This window comes from Lacerta agilis, chromosome Z (assembly GCF_009819535.1).
Source record: "Lacerta agilis isolate rLacAgi1 chromosome Z, rLacAgi1.pri, whole genome shotgun sequence".
NCBI lineage: Eukaryota > Metazoa > Chordata > Lepidosauria > Squamata > Lacertidae > Lacerta > Lacerta agilis.
The window spans coordinates 13,120,621-13,143,860 of NC_046331.1; the positions used below are offsets into that span (position 1 = coordinate 13,120,621).

A 23,240-nucleotide genomic window follows, 5' to 3' on the forward strand; every position below is an offset into this window, starting at 1 on the left:
AAATACTTGCCAATATTTCAGCACCTGAGAATCTCACATCTCTAGGAAGAATGATAGGGTTGAATTGAACCCCAGGCATCCTTTGCCAGCGCCTACAACGATGAGTTAGTGGTTTCACTGAACCCAGATCCAAGGTCAACAGCAGCAATTCCTTAATTAGTTGTGTCATAATAATTCTGCCAGGCCTCTCTTGTTCCCTCTGAGTCTTCTCTTCTCCCATCTACAATCATTTAGCTTCATTTAACCCCCTCCATCTTCCAGGAAGTGGAATGCCTGCAGATGGCCTTTCAGAAAGAACTGGAGAAAGCACATTACTGCATTCAGCAGCAGAGCCAGGAGCTGGAGGCTTCTCAGAAGCGAATAGCTGAACTGGAATCTCAGCTCACAAAGAGGGACCACCTCTTGTTGGAGCAGAAGAAATACTTGGAAGATGTTAAAATCCAAGCCAGGTAAAAACCCTCCCCTGCCCTTGGGTTCATTTTACCAAGCAAGGGAGTACAGAGGCCTCCCCCAAATCCCAATTTCACTCCTGTCAACCTCCAGGAATGTTAGATCTTTGAGGCAAGCAAAGGTCTCACAGCATCCTGCACAAACTCCAGCTCCCAGGATTCTGTGGGGAAAGCTGTGACACTTTAAAGTATTATTATAGTACTGTAAATGTGTGGGGTGAATGTGACCATAGTCTGGAGGGGAATACCTCTTTTTTTCCCTTGAAAGAGAATGCTTTTGTACACAGAGGGGAAATGTAATGACATAAATCCAGACACAGGTTTCTTGCCTATTTTCAGTTGCCAACTCCAAGCAGCTGAGGGCTGGTACAACATGCAGAAAAATATTACGCAGCTGTTTGAGGTGGAGATATTGAGTCTGCATGGCCAAGTGCAGAATGAACGGCTGTTGAACAACCGTGAAGAAAACAAGGTGGAACAAGCTGAATCCGATGAAAGGTAAAGGGGCCAAGTGCAGCTGTGAGGCTTGCTGGCTGCTCGTGATAAAACAATTTATGTCTGAGGCTTTCAGAGCTTAGGGGCTGCAGCCAACATTTGTCATATTCAGAGTAGACCCATTGAAATTAATGGGTTTGACATATGGGTCTATTCTTTATTGCATTTATAACCGCACCCCACCCCTTTCCTGCAAGGAGCTCAATGTGGCTTACATAGTTCTCCCCTCACAACAACTCTGTGAGGTACGTTAGGCTGAGAGACTGCCCCAAGGTCCCCCAGTGAGCTTCATGGCTGAGCGGGGTGGTATTAGAATCTTGCTTTCCCAGCTCCTAGACACGCTAACCACTACACCACACTGGCTAAGTTTCACTAACTGAGAACAGGATGCTGGACTAGATTGGCCCAGTGGTCTGATCCAGTAGGCTTTTGTTAGGTAGGGGGAGTGAAATATTTGGGTAGGTGGGGCAGTTTCCATCCCGTGTGCTGCTGCTTCTGAAGTCACTTGGGCTGACTTGTCTCTCTCACTCTCCCCCTCCCCCCTTGCAACAGGCTGCCTGGAGCAAACGAAAGCAGTGCCGAACCTGCTACGGGACACAGTGAGGAACCACTGGAATGTAACAATGAGACTGAACCTCCCAGCACCTGGGGCAGCAGCAGCGAGGTGTCCACCCCTGAGAAGCCCAGCCAGCGCACCGGGCAGTTCAACAACCGCAGGGAGTCATCTGCATTGCTGGAGCCTTCCTCTGGCAGCGTCCCCCCCACAGTGGGCTCCTTCCCAAGCTCTGAGAGTTTCCTAGGGATGAAGGCCCAAGAGCTGTTCCACAACAAGAGCAAGGGCCATTGCAATGAGGATGGCGTGGCCATTGGCAGCCTTTGTGAAACTTTGAAGACCTGCAAAGAACCCAGCCTGGAGGTCACGGAGGCAGCCCAGGCACCCTCCCCTAGCCCCGAGGAACTGCCTCCCTCCCCCAGAACCCAGGAAGCCAATGTTGGACAGCTTCATATCATGGATTACAATGAATCTCATGGCCATAGCTAGAAATGAGGAAAGGAAAATCAAAATCAGTATTAACATTTTCATATTTTTGGCATAGAACAGGGAGGTGTGGCTGCCCAATTTAACTAAAAGCTTTTGGGTTTTGTCAGTCCAGCACCCTACCAGCTTACACAGGTGGCAATTCTTTTGTTGGACTTGTTTGCCCCAAGTGAATTTATGGGATGGTGGAATTTCTGGGTCTAGAAGTGTTGGTGATCAGTCAAAGGCCTCCTCTGAAACACATCTGTCCCTCTTGAAGCCACTGTGTGGAACACACTTTGATGCAGCAGCAGCTAGGATTTCTCCAAACTTTTTGTCCAGCCATCCACTTTTTTCTTGCCCTACCCCCCTGCTGAGAGGTTGGTTTAAATGAACTTGTGTGCAATATGGAGCAGAGCCTCCCCCAAGGAATAACCAGGGTGTGCTCATCTAGAGAACTAAGCACCTGTTGTCTCCCCTCCTGCAAGCAGCTCAGGGTTACTCTTATTGAGAAATCCCTGGATTTGTTTTTCTCATAGTGCTATCATATGATGGTCCCCCTCCAGCATTGAAAATCATACCCTCTTCCTCTCATCTCCCCTCCCCACAAATTTGCTTTTGTTGCTGGATGAGATGGTACTGAACTGACCTCCAGTTGTGTGGGTGTTTATTTTTCCACCCTGAAAGAAAGCTGAGGCTTTTCTGTTGGAAACCTGTCCTGTGGAGAATTCTGGTTAGTACAGTGGATGCAGACCTCTCTTTCTCCTCCACCTCTTCCTAAGGAGTGGTAGTCCGGTTTCTCATTGGCTGCCCAGATGCCACCCTGGTTTTCCCCCCAGTTGGCCTATTTACATTTCTATTGGGGGGAGAATGCTTCTGAATCCCCCGCTTGATTTAAAAGCAGTGGGATTGGCTTTATTGTGCCCTCCCCCCTTGCAAACTGTCCCCTTGTGGTTCATTTGCGAAATGGGCTTTATTTTCAATAGCAAAAATACCCCTTCAGTTTAGAGAGCCTTCTCTCTTTTAAAGAGACAGCCTTTTTCACTAAAAGGGCACGTGATCACCTGCCAGAATCTCCCAGTATGTTCTCTCCCCACTGCACCATGGACCACAGAAATTATGGAGCATTCAGTAAATCTCTTGAATCATGAATGCAGCACATGAAAAGGCAAGGGGATGCAGGAAGATCCCGATGGTAAAGCTGGAAATTATTTTATTCCCTTAACAACAACAAAAATATGGCTGCTTTTAGTTAACCCTTTGTCGGAGATCGATTTCTCTATTTAGATTTAACATTGATTCCTGCCTTGCTCTTTGTATAAGTATTTTACATTTATAAAAAGTAAAATGCCGTAAATATGAAATTGTAAGTATGAAATGGTGCAATCCAAGATAAAGGAGTAAATTAAAGAAAGAAAGAAAAAACCCAAATGGATGAAATTTTGCTGTCCTTGCTAGGATGTTGTAATATGTCACAGCAGTTCCTTGTGTTTTACTGTGAACAAAATTAAAATGTATTATTTTGTACTATATTAGACTGAGTGGTTTTTGCAAGTAAAATCATAAAAGGATCCTATTGGAGGACCTATACTGGCTAACTAATGTTAATGGGAGTGTGCAGAAACAAAACTGGATTGGTGGTTATAAGAATAGCCAACTCCTTTTGTTTTGAGTGTGTCGGCACTTTACTGAACAGCTGGATTGGTTTTCTAACCATAGCAAGGCAGGGTTAAGGACAGTGTAACCCTCCCAGATATTGAGTGACAACTCCCATCATTCTGGAGATTCCCACAATGTGAGAAGCGAAGCTACAGGGAATCAGGCAGAGGGCCTTCTCAGTAGTGGCGGACACCCTGTTGAATGCCCTCCCATCAGATGTCCTTTTTAAGGCTTAATGTTTTACTATGTTTTTATATGCTGGAAGCTGCCTAGAGTAGCTAGGGCAACCCAGTCAGATGGGCAGCGTACAAATAATAAACCATCATCACCCTTGACCAGACTAGCTGGAACCAGTGGCTCTTCAGATGTTGATGGGACTCCCCAATTCCCTGTCTCCTAAAGTAAGGATTTTGGCATTCCACAGCGCATGTGATTTTGAGCATGGAGTGAGGTAAAACAACGCTTCCTCACAGTGTGTGACTTTTGGTGGGATTCATTAGACCAAGATCTGACTACTCTAGTTAATAGTTAATGACAGCTTAATGGAACCTCCCTTCTTCCCAGTATGCCTTGCTTCTGAGTTTCCCAGAGGCATCTGCCCACTTTTGGAGAATACTGGACTAGACTTACTCTGTTTAGTGTGTGTAGTATCCCTGGGGTATAGAATCTTAAATGACCCTCCAGACCTCTGTACATGGCCCTTTGAATGTTTTCCAGGTTATACACCCTTTCTGGCTCTGCTTTGCACCTTGTGGGTGTGGGTGTGTTGTCAAGCATTGTCAAGAGTTTTCAAAGACAGGTTAAAAATTATTGACAATGCTTCTTGCTTGTCTGGATGAAGGATAGAGAGATTTGTGTATAACTAGCCTGCTGTACAGAGGAATGATTTACATTTGTTCTGCCCACTTTCAACTCTGGCCCAGCCCACCATAGCATGTGGCCCTTGGGTGAAAAAAGTTACCACCACCCTACTCTTGGTGCAAACCTGCTCTCTCCCCCCTTTTATCAAAGGCCCTCAAGGCATCTCAAGTGGCCTGCCTAGCAAGATGATTCCTCTGTCCAGGGGTCCTTCTAGAAGCTCTGTGGCTGCTGTAGCTTTGGTTGCTTCCATTTTGAATGAAGGGGTTTCTGCGTGTGTTGTAGAGGAAAGTGAGGGGCAGGTGAGGCTTGTCAACCTGGGAAGGTAGCCCATCTAGGGGAAGGAAAACTGGTCCTAAACCTTTGCTGCCTTGCAGGGTGTCTTCAGAAGCAGAAAAGGCTAAGGAGTAAACACTACACATATCTGGAGTGGAGTCCCTAAGACGGTTGGATGGCCTGGCAACTGCTGCAGCCAAGCTAGTGCAAAACATATTGCTCTGCTTTCCTTTGGACCACACCAACGAGGCCAACGGGGGGTTCCTGTCATCTGGGCAGCCCAGGACCACCTTACATACTGTGTCCTGGGGAGTCACTTTGGTGCTGCTTACGCAGTGGTTTGACGTCATCCCTGGAGGCATACTCCTTTCTCATGAGACAGATGGATGCCAATGCAATAGGCTATAAATGGTTAATGCACAACATTCTGTATGCTATTGAAGCCATAAAAGGATACTGCTCTATATGTTGGGGTGTGTGAATGACTGTAGGAATATGTTGGACTTCTTGCATAAATCATTGGCTGGGATGGAGGCTGGGAGGTTTACCTTAATAAATACAGAAGAAATTTGGCACTTGGAAAAATAACTTTTATGGTTCACTGTTGATTTAATATTCAAGGGGGGATGCTTCCCTACCTGGATCAAAATGATTAAATATGTATTATATCAGAGAAAGGAAGCCAGCAAGATAGAAAAAGAGAAAAATAAATTACCTTCCAGCGCTTTCTAGTGCTAAGCAAGAATGCTTTGGTAGGTCTATAAACACCACCATAAATAATAAACATTTTATGCCGAAAGAGTTTGGGATGTAGGTTGAAAGGGCTCAATTATTCATTTATTTTACTTCCTGAATGCAGAGTAGAAACTCAAACCCCACAGTGCATTTTAACTTGCTGCCTTACTACAAAGGTGTTGGTGGAAAGTGATAGCTATCTTATCTTCCTCTTTTTTTATTCTTTAAAGAAAATTAGAACTCATCTGACATCAGAGGACCAGTGGTGACTAGTGCTCATTGCGACTGGTAGGGCAGGAGGCAGGGAGCCCAACAGTAGGTGGCGCCAGAGCCAATGACAAGCAGAGCCAACTAATCCTACCTCTCTCCCCATCTTCTCTTAGCTGAGTTTTACAAGAACAACACAGAGATGGAGGAGGAGAAAGCTGAAAGGAAGTGCCAACCCCTGAACTGGTTGCAAACAAAGACGACAGCTAGGTGGGAAGTGGCTGAGGGCAGATTGATGTTGGTGGGGCAGTGCCCCATTCACCCTAATGGGCCAGTCTCCGCTGCAGAGAACTGGGATTCGTTTCTACCATTCTCCCACTATTACTGCAGCTTTTAAGCCCACCTTTCTGCTCAGACTATCCCAGGCTAGGAAGTTTAATCAGTATTCTGAAAAAGGTTATTGAATAGCAGAGAATGTTAGAGGAGCCTGGCTGCTGCATCAGGCCAGCGACTCATCTAGTCCAGCATCTTGTTTACACAATGGCCAACCAGATGCTCCAGTGGGAAGCCAACATGCAAGAACTGAGCACAAGAGCATTCTTGCCACTTGTCACCCCCAGCAACTGATATACAGTGGAGGCAGCAGTACATATCTAGTAATCATGATAGCCTTGTTCTCCATGATCTCATCTAAAAAAAGTTTAAGCCATCAAAATTGGTGGCCATCACTGCCTCTTGTGGGAAGGAGTTCCACAGTGTTGTGAAATTCCTTTGCCTGTCTGGAATCTCCAAATGGGACAGTCAAAAAGAAGTAGAGGGAGAATCTAGGAACTGGATTCTGACCTAGATTTCCAATGCGTACCTTGGGGAGATGAAGGAAAAAAGTCATAGTAATTAAAAGTGGAGGTACCATGTTGTAGATTTATAGGTTTAAAATGAGGATGAGGGTAGTCCTGGGTCTGGGATTCAAGTTTGCCTGTCCCTTCTCTACCGCCCCCATCCCCGGGCTCAGCATAATTTTCCTTTAGTAATTTGATCACGAAAACACCTCTATAATTCTAGCAACGAGCTGCACTTGCAGGGGAAACAGCTTTATTCAGAAGCATCTTCCGGCAAGAGGCAAAAAAACGGGAGCTAAGGATCCTGCGAGGAGGGGAAAAAAAAACAATCAGACAAAAGGAGTTGAGTTGTACTGACAAGATCTAATGTTAAAATGCTTCATTTCTTGAAAACAATGGATACTCCCTACTCCACCCCTGGCAGAAGTTGGTGTGAGTTTGCAAGAGGGAGAGAGAGCCTGGCATGCTGGAAATGTGCCCCCCCCCTTTTTATGTTTCTGTGAGAAGTCAAGCCCTCATTTTTCCAGGGGTGCTTCACATTTTTTTTAAAAGTGCAATTCTGCCTTGAAAAGTGGTCCAAGTCTCCTGAGGTGACCTGGAATCTTATTTAAGTACAAAAATACTCCTCTCCTGCCCTGTGCTTTTCCTTCTGTGTGTCAAAAATCTTTACTCAACCAAATTCAGTGCTTCCAGGAACTCACTGTCTCCTGGTTTTACTGGTTTCCAGGTAGTAGTGAGCTCTTAGGTGGGTGTACAAGTTTTTTGTTTCTTTCTAAGGGTATTTCCACCCTCTCAAAAATGTTGTGTGGATGGATCCTCCTTTCTCTGGTTGTTTTACCACCTCTTTCCCCAGCTAAATAAGTAACCCATGTTAGAGTCATGATTTGGCCAGAGGTTCACACTGGGCAGACATGTAACACTCAAGCCTATAAGCAGTGCAGAAGAGGGGCAGCTGTCAAGGCGAATCAAAATTCTGTGCTCTGATATGGTGGCCCACTAATCCTTCCCCTGCCTCCCCACAACTTGAGGTATCATTAAGTGCCTGGCGGACACCACACCAGTGTTTGGTGGTGGCCTAATTTCACCACAGTAGGCCATTAATTCTGTAGGCCTAGTCTGCTCTAAAGCTGGGATTACTCGAACACTGTTGAGTAGGCTAAAGTATCTTCATCTGAGGGTGATCTGCTCCAATAAAGGGATAAGATAGATCATGCTTGTCGCTACCAAAGCAGATATATCTCTTTCTTTTCCCCCTCAGGAAAGGGCATAACTGAAGCAAATAGAGGGAGAGTGTTTTAATCGCCGGATGCTAAGCGAGCAGGCTGCTTTCTTTTTCTTTTTTTGGTCTTTACTCTCTCTCTCTTTTTTTAAAATGCATGTTTGCCAGGCGGTCTCCAGGGCCCGTCGAGAAACTTCCGGATGGCCTTGCCTAGGCCACCCAGTTGCTTTAACTTAACCCTCCTGTCCTCCCTCTCCCTGGCCTTTTCTGTCAAGCTAATGTAGGTCTGAGTGCCCTCGGTGATGAAAGCGGGCCGGCCTAAGTGGTCGCGGTCGCCCACACGGCGAACGGGCTGCTCTGACTGGTTGTAGACGGCGGCCTTCCGGGCACTCACACTGTGTAACATGTTCCGCGGGAGCTTCTCAGTGTGAGCCACCCACTCCTTCATGCTGTCGAGGACGATGGGGATGAGGCTCACCACACCGCCGTAATGGTTCCGGGCTTCGTCGCAGCTGAGGTGGTTCACAACATCGTGAGGGTACCTGTTGGACATTTGGGGATGGCGGGGAGGAGAAGGCCAAAAGGCATTGGTACAGTCAATGGCAGTTCAGTGGTTTGGGGTCGTGGGCAGGGCCACTGAGAGCAGATTTGGGCCCTGGTGATTTTTTTTAATTTTTGATTTGATTTGATTTTTATTTTTTTGCACAGCCTCCAGCAAGGGCAGAGTGGCTAATTACAAGGGATATAAAAATAAATGTGTGATCTCATGTTTGTGCTAATAATAAATATAATATCTATGTGCCAGGTGAGAAACATTAAGATCCCAACAGCTAATACCAATAATAGAAGCACCCATGCGATCTCGGCTGAATTAACCAAATACTTTAAACATTAAACTTGTACACGTAACGCAACACAAGATGCATCACGCGACATCTTTGCTGAATTCACACAGAGTTCACTTATGAAAACTTACAGAGGTGACTGTGCGTAATAAGGCGAGGCTGTGTTGTCCTACCGTCAAAGCACAGAAGCGAATGTTCATGTAGAGTCAGAAATAAATGGGGATGCTTGCTTCACAAGCACAAGTTTGCAAGCGGTTTTACAATGGATGTCAGAAACAATGGACAAATAATGATACAACCAAGACAAAAATATATGCAATATAGTCAGGCTCTGGGTCACCTTCTTGTACTGGCTTCCCCTCCACCCTCATCAGCCCTGGTCATGAGTGGCCCTGAAACCCATTACTATTTCTGCAACAGGGTCCTTGTCTTTAGCATTCTAGAGCTATCCAATCAGCATAAAAGGGGAACTTTTCTGGCACTGATAAAAAAGCCTCTTTGTGCTGCTGATTGGAGCCCAAACAGAGTGAAAGGAGGTGAGTCAGCTACTGAGGATGTTCTCCTAGGGTCCCTGTGGATAAGATGCACTGGAAGGACAACAAGGAGTTGTCCTAAAAGCTGAGCATTTAGGAGCACTGGGAAAAGGTGCTTCAGTTTTAAGAGAAGGATGTGCTAGTTCTGCTATGTACAATGGAAGGTCAAGAAAAACACAACTTAAGTCACTCCAAAATAAGATACTGAAGCACTCAAAATCATTTGCCCGTGTTCATGCACAGAAAACAAGGAAATCTGCACAGATTGTTGGAATGCATCCTACATCTGCATCATCATCATCATCATCATCATCATCATCATTATTATATTATATTAAATTTTACAAGATGATTATCTTAGAACTGAGTCCTGCATGAAGGGATCCTGCACTTTTGAATTTTCCACTACACTACTGTGGCAGTTACAAAACAATCCACCACCACCCTCCTCTTCAACTATTTGTAGGCCTTCCTCCTTGGATTGACAACTGGTCGGAGTAGGGGAAAGCCAGGCCCCTTCTGTGTGATAAGCTCCTTCCTCCATGTGTCTCAAAGTTAGATCTCTGAGTGAAGCTCTTCAGGTAGTTCTGGGAGAGCTGCCTATATGGAACACTGCACAGCCACTGCCAGTCAGTATAGACCAGCCTTTCTCAACCTTGGGTTCCCAGATGTTGTTGGACTATACCTCTCATCATTCCTAGCTAGCATGACCAATGGTCAGGGATGATGGGAGTTTTAGTCCAACATCATCTGGGACCCAAGGTTAAAAGATGCTGGTGTTGACAGTACTGAGCTAGATGGACCCCAATGGTCTGACTCAATGTAAGGCAGCTTCCTATGTTCTTATATAATGGGGAAGGGCTGTAGTGCAGTTATGGGCAGAGGTTCACAGGTTTAATTCCTGGTGTCTCCAGGTAGAGGTGGGAGAGATCTCAGGCTGAAAAACTGAAGAGCTTCAGCCAGTCAGTGCAGACTGAGCTAAATGGAACAATGATCTGACTCGGCAGACAACTTCTTATTTACATGATCCTTTTATTTAGAACCAGGAGCACTGGAATCTTAATTAATTATGGGGGAAGGGCTGTAGTTCAATGGTAAAGCATCTGTTCTGCATGCAGGAAGTCCCAGGTTCAATCCCCACTGACATTTCCAGCCAGGGCTGGGGGAGGCGTCCCATCTGAAACCCGGGAGAGGCGCTGCTAGTCAGTGTAGACCAGAGCTTTCCAAATTGTGTGTCGGCTGCAGTGTGTAGGTGTGCCATGGGAACACTCCTCACCTGCCTGTTGGGGCTGGAAGGGTGTTAGTTTAACCTCCGGTTTGCTAGTAAACGTGAATTACTGTGTTGTGAAATGATGCGTGTCTAAAAAGTTTGTCACCAACCTGAAAAGTTTGGAAAGCTCTGGTGTAGACAATTCTGAGCTAGAGGGAGATTCAGCAGAAAGCAGCTCCCTACATGCCTATTTAAATCATCCTTTAATTCAGAACCATCAGGACTGGAATCCTGGCTTTTAGGGGGAAATGCCACAACTCGGTGACAGAAAATCTTGCTTTGCATGCAGACGATCCCGGGCACAATTCCTGACATCTCCAGGAAGGGTTGGGAGATACTCTTATCTGAAACCTGATGCATCAGTGTAGACAATACTGTGCTAGATGGACCAAAGGTCTGGCTTTGTATAAAGCAGCTTCCTGTGTTTATCAGGAGCACCTACAGCTCAGTAGTGGAGCACCAGCTTTTCATACAGAAGGCCATAGGTTCAGTCTTTGCCATCTCTAGCTAGGGCTGGGAATGTTTCCTGCCCAAAATCGTGGGGTGCCGCTGCCTGCCAGTGTATACAATACTGAGCTAGATGGATCAGTGGGTCTGACTTGGTTTATAGCAACTTTTTATGCTGCTATTCAGAATAATGGGGACTGGAATGTTGCTTTGTTTTCAGATGAAGGACAAGACATATGGTAATTTCCTATGTTGCTATGATGGCATTAGCCAACTTGGCTCCCTCCAAATGTTTTGGGTGACAGTTCCCACCAGCCTCAGTCAGCCCATGCTCTACAAATAAATACCTACTTGGCTCTGATCCCACTGAGGTCATTGCTGTGGCTCACCAACGTTTTGCACTTGTCCAAGAGGGCATTGGTGACACTGTTACCAGGGTGTAGGGATTCCAGCCGTTGGCAGAGTTTGTTCAAGTCACTGCAGATGCTGAGGAACAGGAGCAGGATACGTTTGTCAGTGGAGTTGTTGCAGTAATGGTCCATGTAGGTCTGCACCTGCCGGACACACAAGGGGGAAGGAGGGCGAGTTATACCAACTGGCAAGGGCAGGGCCAGAGCTAGCATGGTGGAAGTCTATATGAATTTCAGAATCAGCAGCTCTTTAAAAAATAATAATATTGTTAACGGAAAAAAACAAGTGCAAAGTTAATAAAACGGAAAGAAAACATAGTCAGAAGTGTAAAACCATAAATCATCACAGCCTGCAAGGACAAAAGTACAAAGACACAGCGCAACTTCAAAGGGATACTAAAGTTTTCACTTATACAAATATTCCCTTTACAAATAATAAAGATATATAGAGAAGAAAGGTATTCTCCTCCTGTGAGTTCCATCATTATTGAGAATAAAGGTCCTATGTAGTCTTAATTGAGCGTGAGGTTAGGTAGACATGAGGCTTAGGTTCAGAGTAAAAGGATTATTTTATGGCCAGGCAAAAGCATTCAAGGAGGATACAAAGCAGGGCTATGGGGAAGCATGCTCTGGGGAGGGTTCCAAGGGGCAGATAGAGTGGCCTTGTGGGGCACGCCTGGCCTCCAGGCTTGAGTTCCATACCCCTGTCCTAATGGGCTTTGTTCCTGGAACACACAGCCAAAGTTTGCGTGATTCATCTCCTTCCTTGTTTGGATGGGGCTTAACCCAGCCTTCTCTTCCACTGTATGCATGATGGTTGCAGCCAGAGATCCTTTGTCTCTCCAAAGAAGCTTGCAGTTTTTTCTGGTTTTAGTTTGTGTTTGAATGATGTATCTATATTAGACTGTGCATTGCTTAGAGATTTTTGAACGATTAAGCTTTGGGGATGGACTGTAGCTCAGTGACAGAACATGTTTTGCCCTGCAGAAAGCCCCTGGTTCAATCCTCAATAGCATCTCTAGGTAGGTCTGGGAGAGACTCCTGCCTGAAGTCCCAGAGAGCTGCGGCCAATCAGTATAAGACAGTACTCAGCTAGATGGGCCTATAGGTCTGATTCAGTATAAATCAGCTTCCTAGGTTCCTAAGCTGTATATAAATGCTTTTAAATAAGCAAAATAATCTAGGTGCCTTGGATGAAATGATCCTCAAAAAACAATAAAAGAGAGATAGTTATGCAGTTCTACCTAAATCCAGGACAACTACCAGGAACTAGGACAATGAACCTGCAAAAAGGAGTTATTTCCTAGTCCTGGCAATCATTTGGAGACAAATACTGTCACCTCTTGTGCTTATATTTTTTGTTATTTGTCTTTTCCATGCAAGAGGTGGGGTGGGGTGGGGGTGGGGGGTTGTTGCAGGGAAAAGATAATGGGGTGCAGAGGTTGCTGGCTTCAATCCGTTTCAGGCCAGGCAGTCACCTGCTGCAAATCTGTATCCTCAATTGGCTACTTGGCAGTCTGGGGTCAGCCCTTAGTGGACAGGCAAGCTCACTGTGCAACAGAAGCCACTCGCAGTGGCTCTGCTTAATTGAGTCCCGGGATGACAGACTCAGCGGAAAAGGGCCAAGGTTGCCCAGGCAGGTCTGAGTGAACTCCCCTCCTCCTTCCTTTTTAAGTGGCCCCACCAGATTTTGAGCTCTGCCACACCGCCAAGATGGAGAGCTGTTGCCACGCACATTCCCTAATGGAAGGAATAGATCAAAATAACTGTGCATGTTACTTGCTGGAGGGTCTCTGAGGATGCCCGTTCCTTCCCAAAAGGTGGAAGGCAGATGCTTGAACCTTTGACCATTCCTGGTTGTTAAAGAATCTTTAGCTGATTCCTCACACCTGTGCTTTACTACTACTACTACTACTACTACTACTACTACTACAAAGCGCTTGTCTGAAGTACCTTATTTATCTTGGGAAACCTTATTACGACAGCCCTGCTTAGTAGGCCTCTGTGTGTGTGTGTGTTAGGCCCAACTTACAAATGGGGAGGTTAAAGGACAGAGAGAAGCAGCACTTTAAGGCAGAGTTTCCCCAACCTTGGCTCCCCAGATGATGTTAAGACTACAATTCCCATCATCCACGTTCAGGGCTAGCTCCCTGATCAATGGCCATGCTGGCTGGGATGGGTGGGTGCAGCTGATGGGAATGTAGTCAGTAACATTTGGATGGCACCACTTTGGCTACCTGTGACTTAAGTACATACGCATTACACGTTAGGCCAGCCTTCTGCAACCTGGTGTCCTGTGGGGAAGGGCTGTGGCTCACCTGCTTTGCATGCAGAAGGTCCTGGGTTCAATCTCTGGCATCTCCAGGTAGGGCTGGGAAACCTAGAGAGCCACTGCCAGTCATTGTAGGCAATACTGAACTAGATGGACCAAAAATATCATGATTCAGTGAAAAGGCAGCTTCTAATATCCCTGTTTAATTCAGCCGCTGCTGTGAATGACTTGAAGCAGCAGAGCAAAGGTTTAATCCCCAGCATCTCCAGGTAGGGCTGGGAGAGGCTGACTGTCTGAAACCCCAGAGGGCTGCTGCCAGTCTGTGTGGAGCTAGACGGACCATGTGTTTTTTAACTTACTTATTCAGCCTTTAACTTAAAAATATAATAATTTTGGAGGGAAACAAGCCATTCACATTCCACTGTATGTGTGTGTTTTGATTTTTTTTCTTAGTCTTAAGTATATTTAATACTTTGGCAGATCAGCTTGCAACATTCTGAATATTGTTTTTTCTTCTTCTTTCTGCTGAAGATCATTTGGAGGAACCTGAACTGAGCCTGCTTGTTTTGCAGTGGGATGAAGGTGAACAGAAATTAGCTCCTGTTTGGACATGCCACACCTGAACAAGAAGAACTACTTGCTTTTCAAAAAATTACCTTTCCAAGTTCTGGACATCTAGAGTATGAGCATACATGGAGAGTTGGGGGGGGGGGGAAGACTACTGTGTAAACATTGTAAAGGCTTCCCTTGGGAAAGGGATAGCTTTGAAATGACTAGACCAACACGGCTACCTACCTGTATTTGAAATGACTAGCAAGAGATCAGCCTGTTTTTTTTGTTTGTTTTTTTAAAAAGCATGTTGTTCAAGTGGAATGCTTATTATGTGACTCCCCTTCACCAGGTCTAAATGTTATTGCGAACTGGAAGCGTGAAAAATGAGGTTGTTTTATTTATTTATTTTTAAGAGAGAAATATTCCAGGACTGATCACTTAAGAGCTGACACATTTTTCCACGCTAGTACGACTCAGAAAGAATCTGTGTGTCCCCCAAGGAGGGAGAGGCAGGGTCTTCATTCATCATTCCAATTTTGACACATAGCCATTATTTTTAATAGGCAGTTTCCAAAGTTATAGTTACACCATGGGGACGTACACTGTGGGGTGAAGGAAAGTGGGGTGTGTGTGTCAGAGAGAGAGAGAGAGAGAGAGAGAGAGAGAGAGAGAGAGAGAGAGAGAGATGGGAAAAGGCTGTTGCTATAATACATTATGGATTCCAGATTTACCAAGGAGCAGCAAATGGACAGTATGTCCTCAATCATCTATGGAAAAGAGATGGTTATGATGGATTAACCGCATTCCTTTCAATGGGCCAAAGGATTTATAAATTGCACTCAAGGATAGGTGAACCCAAAATCTATGTTGCAGGATACGGTTCCCAAACACTACTGTTGGTCGCTGGTTGGAAAACGATGGTTGTTGAGAAGAAAACAGCACATACGGTTTATAATTTTCACTGTGAAGATGTGAAACTGTTTCCAACTCTCTTGCTTTCATTGTAATCAGGGGTCAGCAAACTTTTTCAGCAGGGGGCCACTCCACTGTCCCTCAGACCTTGTGGGGGGCCGGACTATATTTTGAAGGGGAAAAAAGGAACGAATTCCTAAGCCCCACAAATAACCCAGAGATGCATTTTAAATAAAAGGACACATTCTACTCATGTAAAAACATGCTGATTCCTGGACCGTCCGCAGGCTGGATTGAGAAGGCGATTGGGCCGGATCTAGCCCCTGGGCCTCAGCTTGCCTACCCATGATTGTAATGCTAGAGTTCGTGGGTAGACACCCAGTATAGGTTTTGTTTTAGTTAGCATACTATGTTTCTTCCTAGAATCAGAATTGTAGAGTTGAAAAGGACCCCTAAGTTTCATCTAGTCCAACCCCCTGCAATGCAGGAATCTGAACTGAAGCATCCCTGACAGATGGCCATCCAACCTCTGCTTAAAAACCTCCAAGGAAGGAGAATTCACCAACTCCCAAGTGAATCTGTTCCACAACCCTTACCATCACAAAGTTCTTCCTAATGTTTAGTTTAAATCTCCTATTTTGTAATTTGGGTCCATTGGTTCAGGTCTTTATTTTATGTTTGTATAAGTCCACCCCCCCCCAAATCCAATGAAGATATATAGGAAGGTTTGGTTGACATAGGCTCTCCTTTCCTTCCTACATGATTAACTATAAAAGCAAACAATGTTTGAATCTTTATGTTAAAACCTTGTAATTTATTTGGCACTCAAACATCCATAATGGATATGTTTTAGATATGGTATACACTACAGAAGTCTTGATTTATTGGTTTTTTGACAGCTGTGATTTTTTTCTTTTTCTTTTTATGTGTTTTAAGATTTAATAAAGATTAATAGAAAAAAAACAAAATTAAAAATGTTTCAGGGGGAAGAGAAAAAAACAAAACACTAGGATGGGTGAATTTGTCCATTTCAGTATATCTGTTTCAATTCTCCCCATCAGTTTGCGGGTTGTTGTTTTTTTAAAAGTGGTCATGAAAATTCATAAGCATTTTAGTGCAAATTTATCCTAATATATATGCAATTTTGTCTAAATAAAAGCATGTCCTCTAATGTGATGTATTTTGCATGCACTTTTCATATATATCATGCACATTTATGCACTCTTCAGCCTAGTTATGTTCATAATTTCTTGGCACATTTCTGGACCTGCATCACACAATTCAGAGAAGCACAGATTTCGAAGGGAGGCTGCCTTTCGGTTTTCCAAAATTGCACTGGAAAGTATGCATTAAGTAGAGTCACCTTTAAACACCGAGGAACCTAGGAAGCTGCCTTACACAGAGTCAGGCCCTTGGTACATAATTGTCTATACTGACTGGCAACGACTCTCCAAGGTTTCTGCAGGAATTTCTCCCAGCCCTACCTGGAGATGTCATGGCGGACTAAACCTGAGACCTTCTGTAACCAAACCAGACACTTTACCACTGAGCTATGGCCTGAACTGGATTTCTCCCTCATCCCCTAGTTCTGGGATATCTCCATACCTGTCCAATGCTTGACACAGGCTTGATTTTGTCGTGGGCATTCTCTCGGGTGTGTTCCAGTGCAGCAATGAAGGTGAACTGCTGTTGCTGGAAGATCTTGTAAGTCTGTTCGATGTTCCGCAGGCTCTCCTTGATTTCATTCATTTTCCCCTGCTCCTAGGATTTGGAAGAAACAAGGAGACATTTGTTCAATCTCTTCGCCCAGCTGTGAGTTGTAAAGGCCCTCTCCCTGAAAGGCCCTTTCCACCTGGCTTAGGGGGTGGGGCCCAGACTCACCAGTTCTACTAAATAGGCTCCTGTGAGACCAGAGGGACATCGCTATGCCTGACAATAAACCCTAACTACTGGATTCTTTTGCCTCATCTTTTTGTGCCTGCCAAACAGCCGTGTAATGCTTATAATATTTTATTCTCTTGTTAATTATGCTGTTTTAAATGTGCATTTTTTATTTGACTTCACTTAGCAAGGTTTTTTTTTTTTGAAATGTTTAAGATTTTTTTTTTGTTAACTTTGTGTTAAATATGTATTCTGTAGCTGACCTCCTTTCTAATGTTTTATTTTGAAAGATATTTTAGTTTTCTGTTAATTATGTTGCTTTGACTGTATACTCTATCTTTTACTTTCCTCAGATTTATTGATGTTTTATTGATGTTTTTATATTTTGTAAACCGCTTTGAGATTTTTCTTAAAAATATAAAGTGGTATAGAAATGAAACAAACAAACAAAGAGGCTGTTATAAAGCCAGTGCATGCCTTCTAGTTGTGATCACTATTTCCTTACATAACTACCTGCATAAATGTTGACATCTGCATTGTCCTCTTGCACTATCTGAATGGAATTAGACCTAATACTTTTTATTATCTATTTGTTCATTGAATTATTATAGCCTATATTACTCCCTCCCCACAAAAGGAACTCAAGATAGCATGCATGATACTCCCCCATCTCATTTAATCCCCACAGTAACCCTGATGGGGATGGATTGAGGATTAAATCTGCAAATTAAAATTTAAACCCCTTGTCCCATGTGTGTGGAAGAAATATGAGAGTAAACAGGCTATGAAGCCCTTTTAGCAGAGTAAAAACACTTATGTGCTTTTGCAGCTTACTGGAAGATAGGGATTTGACAATTTATTTTTGGTCTGATGAGCTTTCTTTCCTCTCTGTCCCCATTGCTAAGATTGAGCAACATGTTTTAGTAAAAACAAAAAGATTTACTTACATTTCAATGCAGGCAGCAAATACTTCAAAGTGGTATGCAGGTAATAATACTTAGTTACAAAATACAAAATAGGTTTCCAAAATGGAGTCAGTACATTTCCAAGCACAATTCCAAGTGTTGGTGCTGACCTTTAAATCCCTAAACGGCCTCGGCCCAGTATACCTGAAGGAGTGTCTACACCCCATCGTTCCGCCTGGACACTGAGGGCCTTCTGGTGGTTCTCTCACTTCGAGAAGCGAAGTTACAGGGAAACAGGCAGAGGGCCTTCTTGGTAGTGGCCCCCACCCTGTGGAACGCCCTCCTATCAGACATCAAGGAGATAAACAACTACATGACTTTTAGAAGACATCTGAAGGCAGCTCTGTATAGGGAAGTATTTAATATTTATTGTGTTTTTATATTTTTCTGGAAGCCGCCTAGAGTGGCTGGGGTAGCCCAGGCAGATGGGTGGCATATAAAAAAATAAAATTATCAGCCTACTTTGCAAGGTTGTTGTGAGGATGAAAGGGGGAGAACTGTGTACACTGCTGAATGTCTTGGAGGAAAAGTGGGGTGGAAGTATAACAACAAATAAGGATAACAAACAGCCCCATCCTGAGTTTTGTCTGCTGGTCATGCTAGAGTGTGGAATAGGTTTTTTCCCCCTTTCCCCCACATGCCAAGTTACCTCCCATAACTGTCTGAATATACAGTCGGCAGAATGCAATCTTCTAAAATACTTGATATGTTTGTGTTTGCTTCATATCCCACCCATCTTCTCATTTGATGGAGAAGCTTGATCTTAACACTAATGACTTCCCGGGTGGTTCGATTATTGGTGCTTATCCATTTGCAGACACCCGAAGCTATCTTGCCATAGAAGGGCCTACTTGCAAGATGTGTGTGTGTGTTTAAAGCGAGAGTGGGAAAGATATATCACAATCTAACTCTGCAGCCCCTGATCCCCAAACAGTAAGTCAATATGGTTGTAATGATACAGCAGAAACAGACCTTCAGTCCAGAAAAGACTGACTGACAATCAGGTGCCATAAACCCTAGTGAGTCGATTGTAAACATAATGTGGCAATGCATCAACTGTGATGCCATGAAAAGACTGAGGGGACAGAATCCTCCTCTTGGCTAGCATAAAACAGTGGCCCAAGTGACTTCAGATTTCCTACTGGTCATTAAACGCAAAGGCTAGCTTGATGGGCGTTGGAATGAGGGGCCCCTGCAGCTGATGTTGTTAACCTTTGCTTGCTTGCACCTATTGGGGGAGACAGGATTCTAGAAGCGGTGGTGGTTTTTCTAGCATGGATCATGCACATTTCTAAGCTGGGATTTTGTGGTGGGGCATTTATAGGATGTGCTGTGGCTCCCTACCTAGATTGGTTTGGGGTTTAGGTTTGCCAGATCTTTGGGTCTGACCTGGAGTTTCCAGGTTTCACTGCCCCCCCCCCGTTAGAAATTCGGCCACACCAAAAGAGTCTTTAATGGTTCATCTAAAATAGGTCACTTCTATTCAATGTGGGATGTTTATTCTCTTATGTAAACTTGATTGGCACAGCCCACTGAACTCCCTGTTTTACAGGTAAACATGCAGAGAACTAAATTTATTGAGAACTAAATTGACTCGACTCTTCTTCTTCCCTCTGCATGCAATAGTTGTTCTATGTTGCATTGCACACTCTGTTGTTCCCCCTCCCGTTCTTCAGTATCCTTAATTATTTTTACCATCATTTTTGCTGCATTTTGCATTCACTTATGTCTGCAACCCTTCTGTTATGAAAAATGACAATAAAAGTTAAAGCAAAACAGTAAAACCAAAAATAATAAGTTGCTGCTTTGAACATCTCCTGCCCCTGATTTGAAGGCCAGCCCAGAGCAGTAACTTGTACAGAGACACAACAGACACCCACCTCTTGAGCAAGCAAATCTGCTTTGTTCCTGCACCAGGAGGTATTGAATGACAGATATATATATACCTGGTTCAGGGACCCAGCAGAGTTACCTAGCCCTAGCAGACGCAGACTGAATGTCAGCCCAGAGCAGCGACATACCGGACAGCCTTTTCGTTATTCCCCGGATTCCCAGGAACCTTTTGTTGTTTAACCTGTTTTGATTTACAGTTCTCTTCTGACACACAAATTTGAGAACTGGAGACCAGAGAGATGGGTCTGTGTGCCTTAGATCAGGCTTCCCTAACCTGGTGCCCTCCAGATGTTTTGGACTGCAACTCCCATCAGCCCGGCAGGGGAGATGCTGGTGGTTGAACCTGAGACCTTCTGTCTGCCACGACGCCACTCTATGACACTGACCTCCGGCCCCTTTCCCGTTCAAACGCCGTTTTAGAATGTTCTCAGCGCAAAGCGCGCGCATTAACTCCGCGGCCTTCCCAAGAACCCTGTGAGGTAGGTCGGAGACAGGAATGTCATTAACTTGTCTCTCCGACTGCAGCTTCAGGCTTCCTCCTCCCTCCGCTCCTTTCCCCGATTGTGCATGTCCCGAAGCCGCCTCCGCCGCGGGCGCTGGCTGTTGTTGGCACTCGCCGCCGGCTCCTTGCTGGAGGCAAGTGGTCGCAGCAATTGTTACACGCGTCACCCCGGGCAACCGGCGTGTGTGCACGCGTGTGCACGTGGCCGCGGGAGGCTCTGCTGACGCAGCCGGCACGCCTCCCTGTCCAGGGCCACCCTACCCCACCCTACCCTGTCCTAGTCCCAGTCCCACTCGACCTACCTACAGTTGGGAGGTGGGGGGGGGGGGTCGGCTGCTTTTTTCTGGAGATATTTTGGAGGATTTGGAAGAAGCGCCGCGCTCCCAGTGGAGCCTCCACGCTCAGTCGTAGTCTACTTGTGGGGACAAGCGACCGCTCACCATGTGAGCTTTCTTTAGTCTGTTGCAGGAAGGTAATGTGAAATTACAGTACAAAATTACAAAAAGTGATAGCGAAAGGGTTCGTGCGCTGGGAGCCAACCAGCCAGCCATGCCTGCTTCCTGGATATTCCATTCTTTTTCCTCTCACTACGTTCCCCATCTTTTTGTGGCCATGGAACATTCTTGTAATCATTAGACTTGCTTTGGGAGGTGGGGTTCCTCTCCTAAAGTGTATAATAATTAATGCAGAATAAAGATTTGTTCAATTTCCATAATGGTTGAACAATCAGGGGAGGGAGAAGCCATGGCTGTTTGAAGTAGTATAATTAGGGTTGCCATATTTCAAAAAGTAAAAAGCCAGGACACCCCAAAGATTGTTGAGCTTTTTTTTTTAAGGAAACCCCCTAAAAATTCATTGAGGTTTTAAAAGACAAAGCGCCACCCTTCGTCCCCCCCCCCCGGACATAAATTCCGCCTTTGATACTGCTTTAAATGTATAGTACGGATGGGACTTGCCAGGATCAGAGACCCACTCATCACAAAACTTTATATGAGTCACAAAACTCATATATGACCTTGATCAAAATCTCTCAGCCTGACCTGCCTCAAAGGATTGCTGCGAGTATAAAATGGGGATCAGAAGTACCTGCTGAATCTTCTGTCCATCGTGGATCAGTCGGGGGGGGGGGGACTTGGGTGCCCAACCAGAAATAAAGGTATTATTATTATTATTATTATTTTATTTATTTCATAAAGTTTTAACACTGCTTGATTGTAAAAAAACCCTCAAAGCAGTTTAACAAAAGTTAAAACAGTAAAATCAAGAAAAAATCAGAACCGTATTTCATAACATAGGAGAAGTTAAAATACTAAAACAGAGTAAAATTACCTCAACTTTCTAAGCACCTGGGTAGGCTTGTCTAAACAAGAATGTTTTTAGCCATTGCCAAAAAGAGTACAGTGAAGGTGCCTGCTTGATATCTATAGGCAGGGGTCCTAAAGTGTAGGTGCTGCCACTCTAAGCAACCGAGTTCTTACAAATGTGGAATAGGTATTATGTGGCACCTGAAGTAGTGCCAAAGCAGTTGAGTGGGCACATGTGGGGTAAGTCAATCTCATAAGTAAATTCGTCCCAAGTTAAGGATTTTATATACTATTAGTAATACCTTGGCCTGGTAGGAAATCAGCAACTAGTGCTGCTCTGAGCGCAGGCCTCACTCCTGTCAGCAATCATGTTGCAGCATTCTGCAGCAACTGCAACCTCTGGGGCAAGTGCGAGAGAAGCACCACATAGAGTACCCCCCCCCCCCCAAAACAAAAACCTTCCAGTACCACCTTAGAGACCAACTAAGTTTGTTATTGGTATGAGCTTTTGTGTGCATGCACACTTCTTCAGATACCACATAGAGTACGTTACAGTAATCCAGTCTCAGAACGCATGAACAACTGTGGCAAGGCTTTCATGGTCCAAGAATGGCCGTAGCTGTTGAACCAGCTGCGGTTGGTATAAAGCAGTTCTAGCCACTGAGGCTACCTAATAAAAACATTTATAGATATCTGTGAGAACAAAAGTGGCTTTGAAGTTACCCACAAATAAAAGGAGCACTTAGACACCACACCCAGAAGGCACAAAGTCACATCAACATGGTCTTTCTTATGATTTTGAGATATTTTTTCTTCCATAAACACCACTGGATAGCTCAGTTGGTTAGAGCATGGTGGTGTTAACGCCAAAGTTGCAGGTTCAATCCCTGAATGGGGCAGCTGCACATTCTTGCATTGCAGTTGATTAGACTAGAATGATCCTCAGGATCCCTTCCAACTCTACAATTCTATGATATAGTATTTATTTCTAAATTTGCATTTATACTAATGAATTAACATATGCTGATATGAGGCCTTCCCTTTTCCCTGTTTATTTATTTTTTTGGTGTGTGCATTTTTTCTGTTAGTGATGCTTTCATTATCCTAAAAGAACAATAATTACACACACACACACACACACCTATATTTATATATACGTCTTAGTGAGTAGCTGAAAGTAGTCCTTTTCACACGATGAGGTAAATGGCCCGATTTAGAACATATCTCAACCCTGTAACCAGTTAGCCGTTACTGTCCCTTTAAAGGTGCAGGGAGTGTGATGAAGAAGCTCTAGCTTCGTCGCTATCTGATGACATACACTGCCTTTGCACGAACTAGCAAGCCTAGATCTATGAGGGGGTGATGCCAAAGCTGGCGGCCATCGGTTTCGTCACTCTCTAGTGACGTTCTTCCTTTAGCAACGAGCTGTTGCTAGGGCAGCCATGGACGCCACTAAGAGACCTGTACATATCCCTCCGCATATGGCGCTCTACGCGGAGAAACACTGCCTCCACCAAATTATGCAGGTGAGGAGATGCTTGGCGCAGGCGACTTGAAGGAAATAAACGGCCCGCAGAATATAAAACTTAAAAGGGAGTTGTCCGAGCGGGACGGAATATGTGAGAGTTCGATAATTCCCGGCAACCACCGAGGGAGAGGGAGCCTATTAGACTACAGTTCCCAGCATGCTCTAGGGCAA

General features: G+C 44.7%; 3 protein-coding genes across 8 annotated transcripts in view; 2 read left to right on the forward strand and 1 right to left on the reverse strand.

The window, feature by feature from the left end:
* The window catches only part of TSC1 (TSC complex subunit 1), a 28,747-nt gene extending 25,557 nt beyond the window's left edge, over positions 1–3,190 (forward strand). For both annotated transcript variants that reach the window (XM_033137339.1, XM_033137338.1), the window contains exons 20-22: positions 262–449; positions 789–947; positions 1,497–3,190. In XM_033137339.1, coding sequence (XP_032993230.1) covers positions 262–449; positions 789–947; positions 1,497–1,986 — 837 coding nt within the window. In that variant the 3' untranslated portion in view covers positions 1,987–3,190. The remainder of the gene's footprint in view (positions 1–261; positions 450–788; positions 948–1,496) is intronic.
* A 3,563-nt stretch (positions 3,191–6,753) lies between these two features.
* On the reverse strand, positions 6,754–20,371 carry SPACA9 (sperm acrosome associated 9). 5 transcript variants are annotated; one of them, XM_033137909.1, is made up of 5 exons: positions 20,122–20,366; positions 16,602–16,757; positions 11,202–11,404; positions 8,150–8,297; positions 6,754–6,840 (listed from the first exon to the last, which is right to left on the reverse strand). In XM_033137909.1, exons 2-5 carry the CDS (start codon positions 16,743–16,745, stop codon positions 6,832–6,834), a joined length of 504 nt encoding a protein of 167 aa, XP_032993800.1. In that variant the 5' UTR covers positions 16,746–16,757; positions 20,122–20,366; the 3' UTR covers positions 6,754–6,831. The 5 variants fall into 5 exon arrangements, with proteins under 5 accessions (XP_032993800.1, XP_032993795.1, XP_032993799.1 ...); XM_033137904.1 differs by lacking the exon at positions 6,754–6,840 and having other exon boundaries at positions 7,817–8,297; positions 20,122–20,371; XM_033137908.1 differs by lacking the exon at positions 6,754–6,840 and having other exon boundaries at positions 7,817–8,297; positions 20,079–20,371.
* Positions 20,372–22,901: 2,530 nt separating this feature from the next.
* AK8 (adenylate kinase 8) overlaps positions 22,902–23,240 on the forward strand; it is a 98,881-nt gene continuing 98,542 nt past the window's right edge. Inside the window, exon 1 of the mRNA XM_033137910.1 lies at positions 22,902–23,067. Within this exon, the coding sequence (XP_032993801.1) occupies positions 22,984–23,067 (84 nt within the window). The 5' untranslated portion in view covers positions 22,902–22,983. The remainder of the gene's footprint in view (positions 23,068–23,240) is intronic.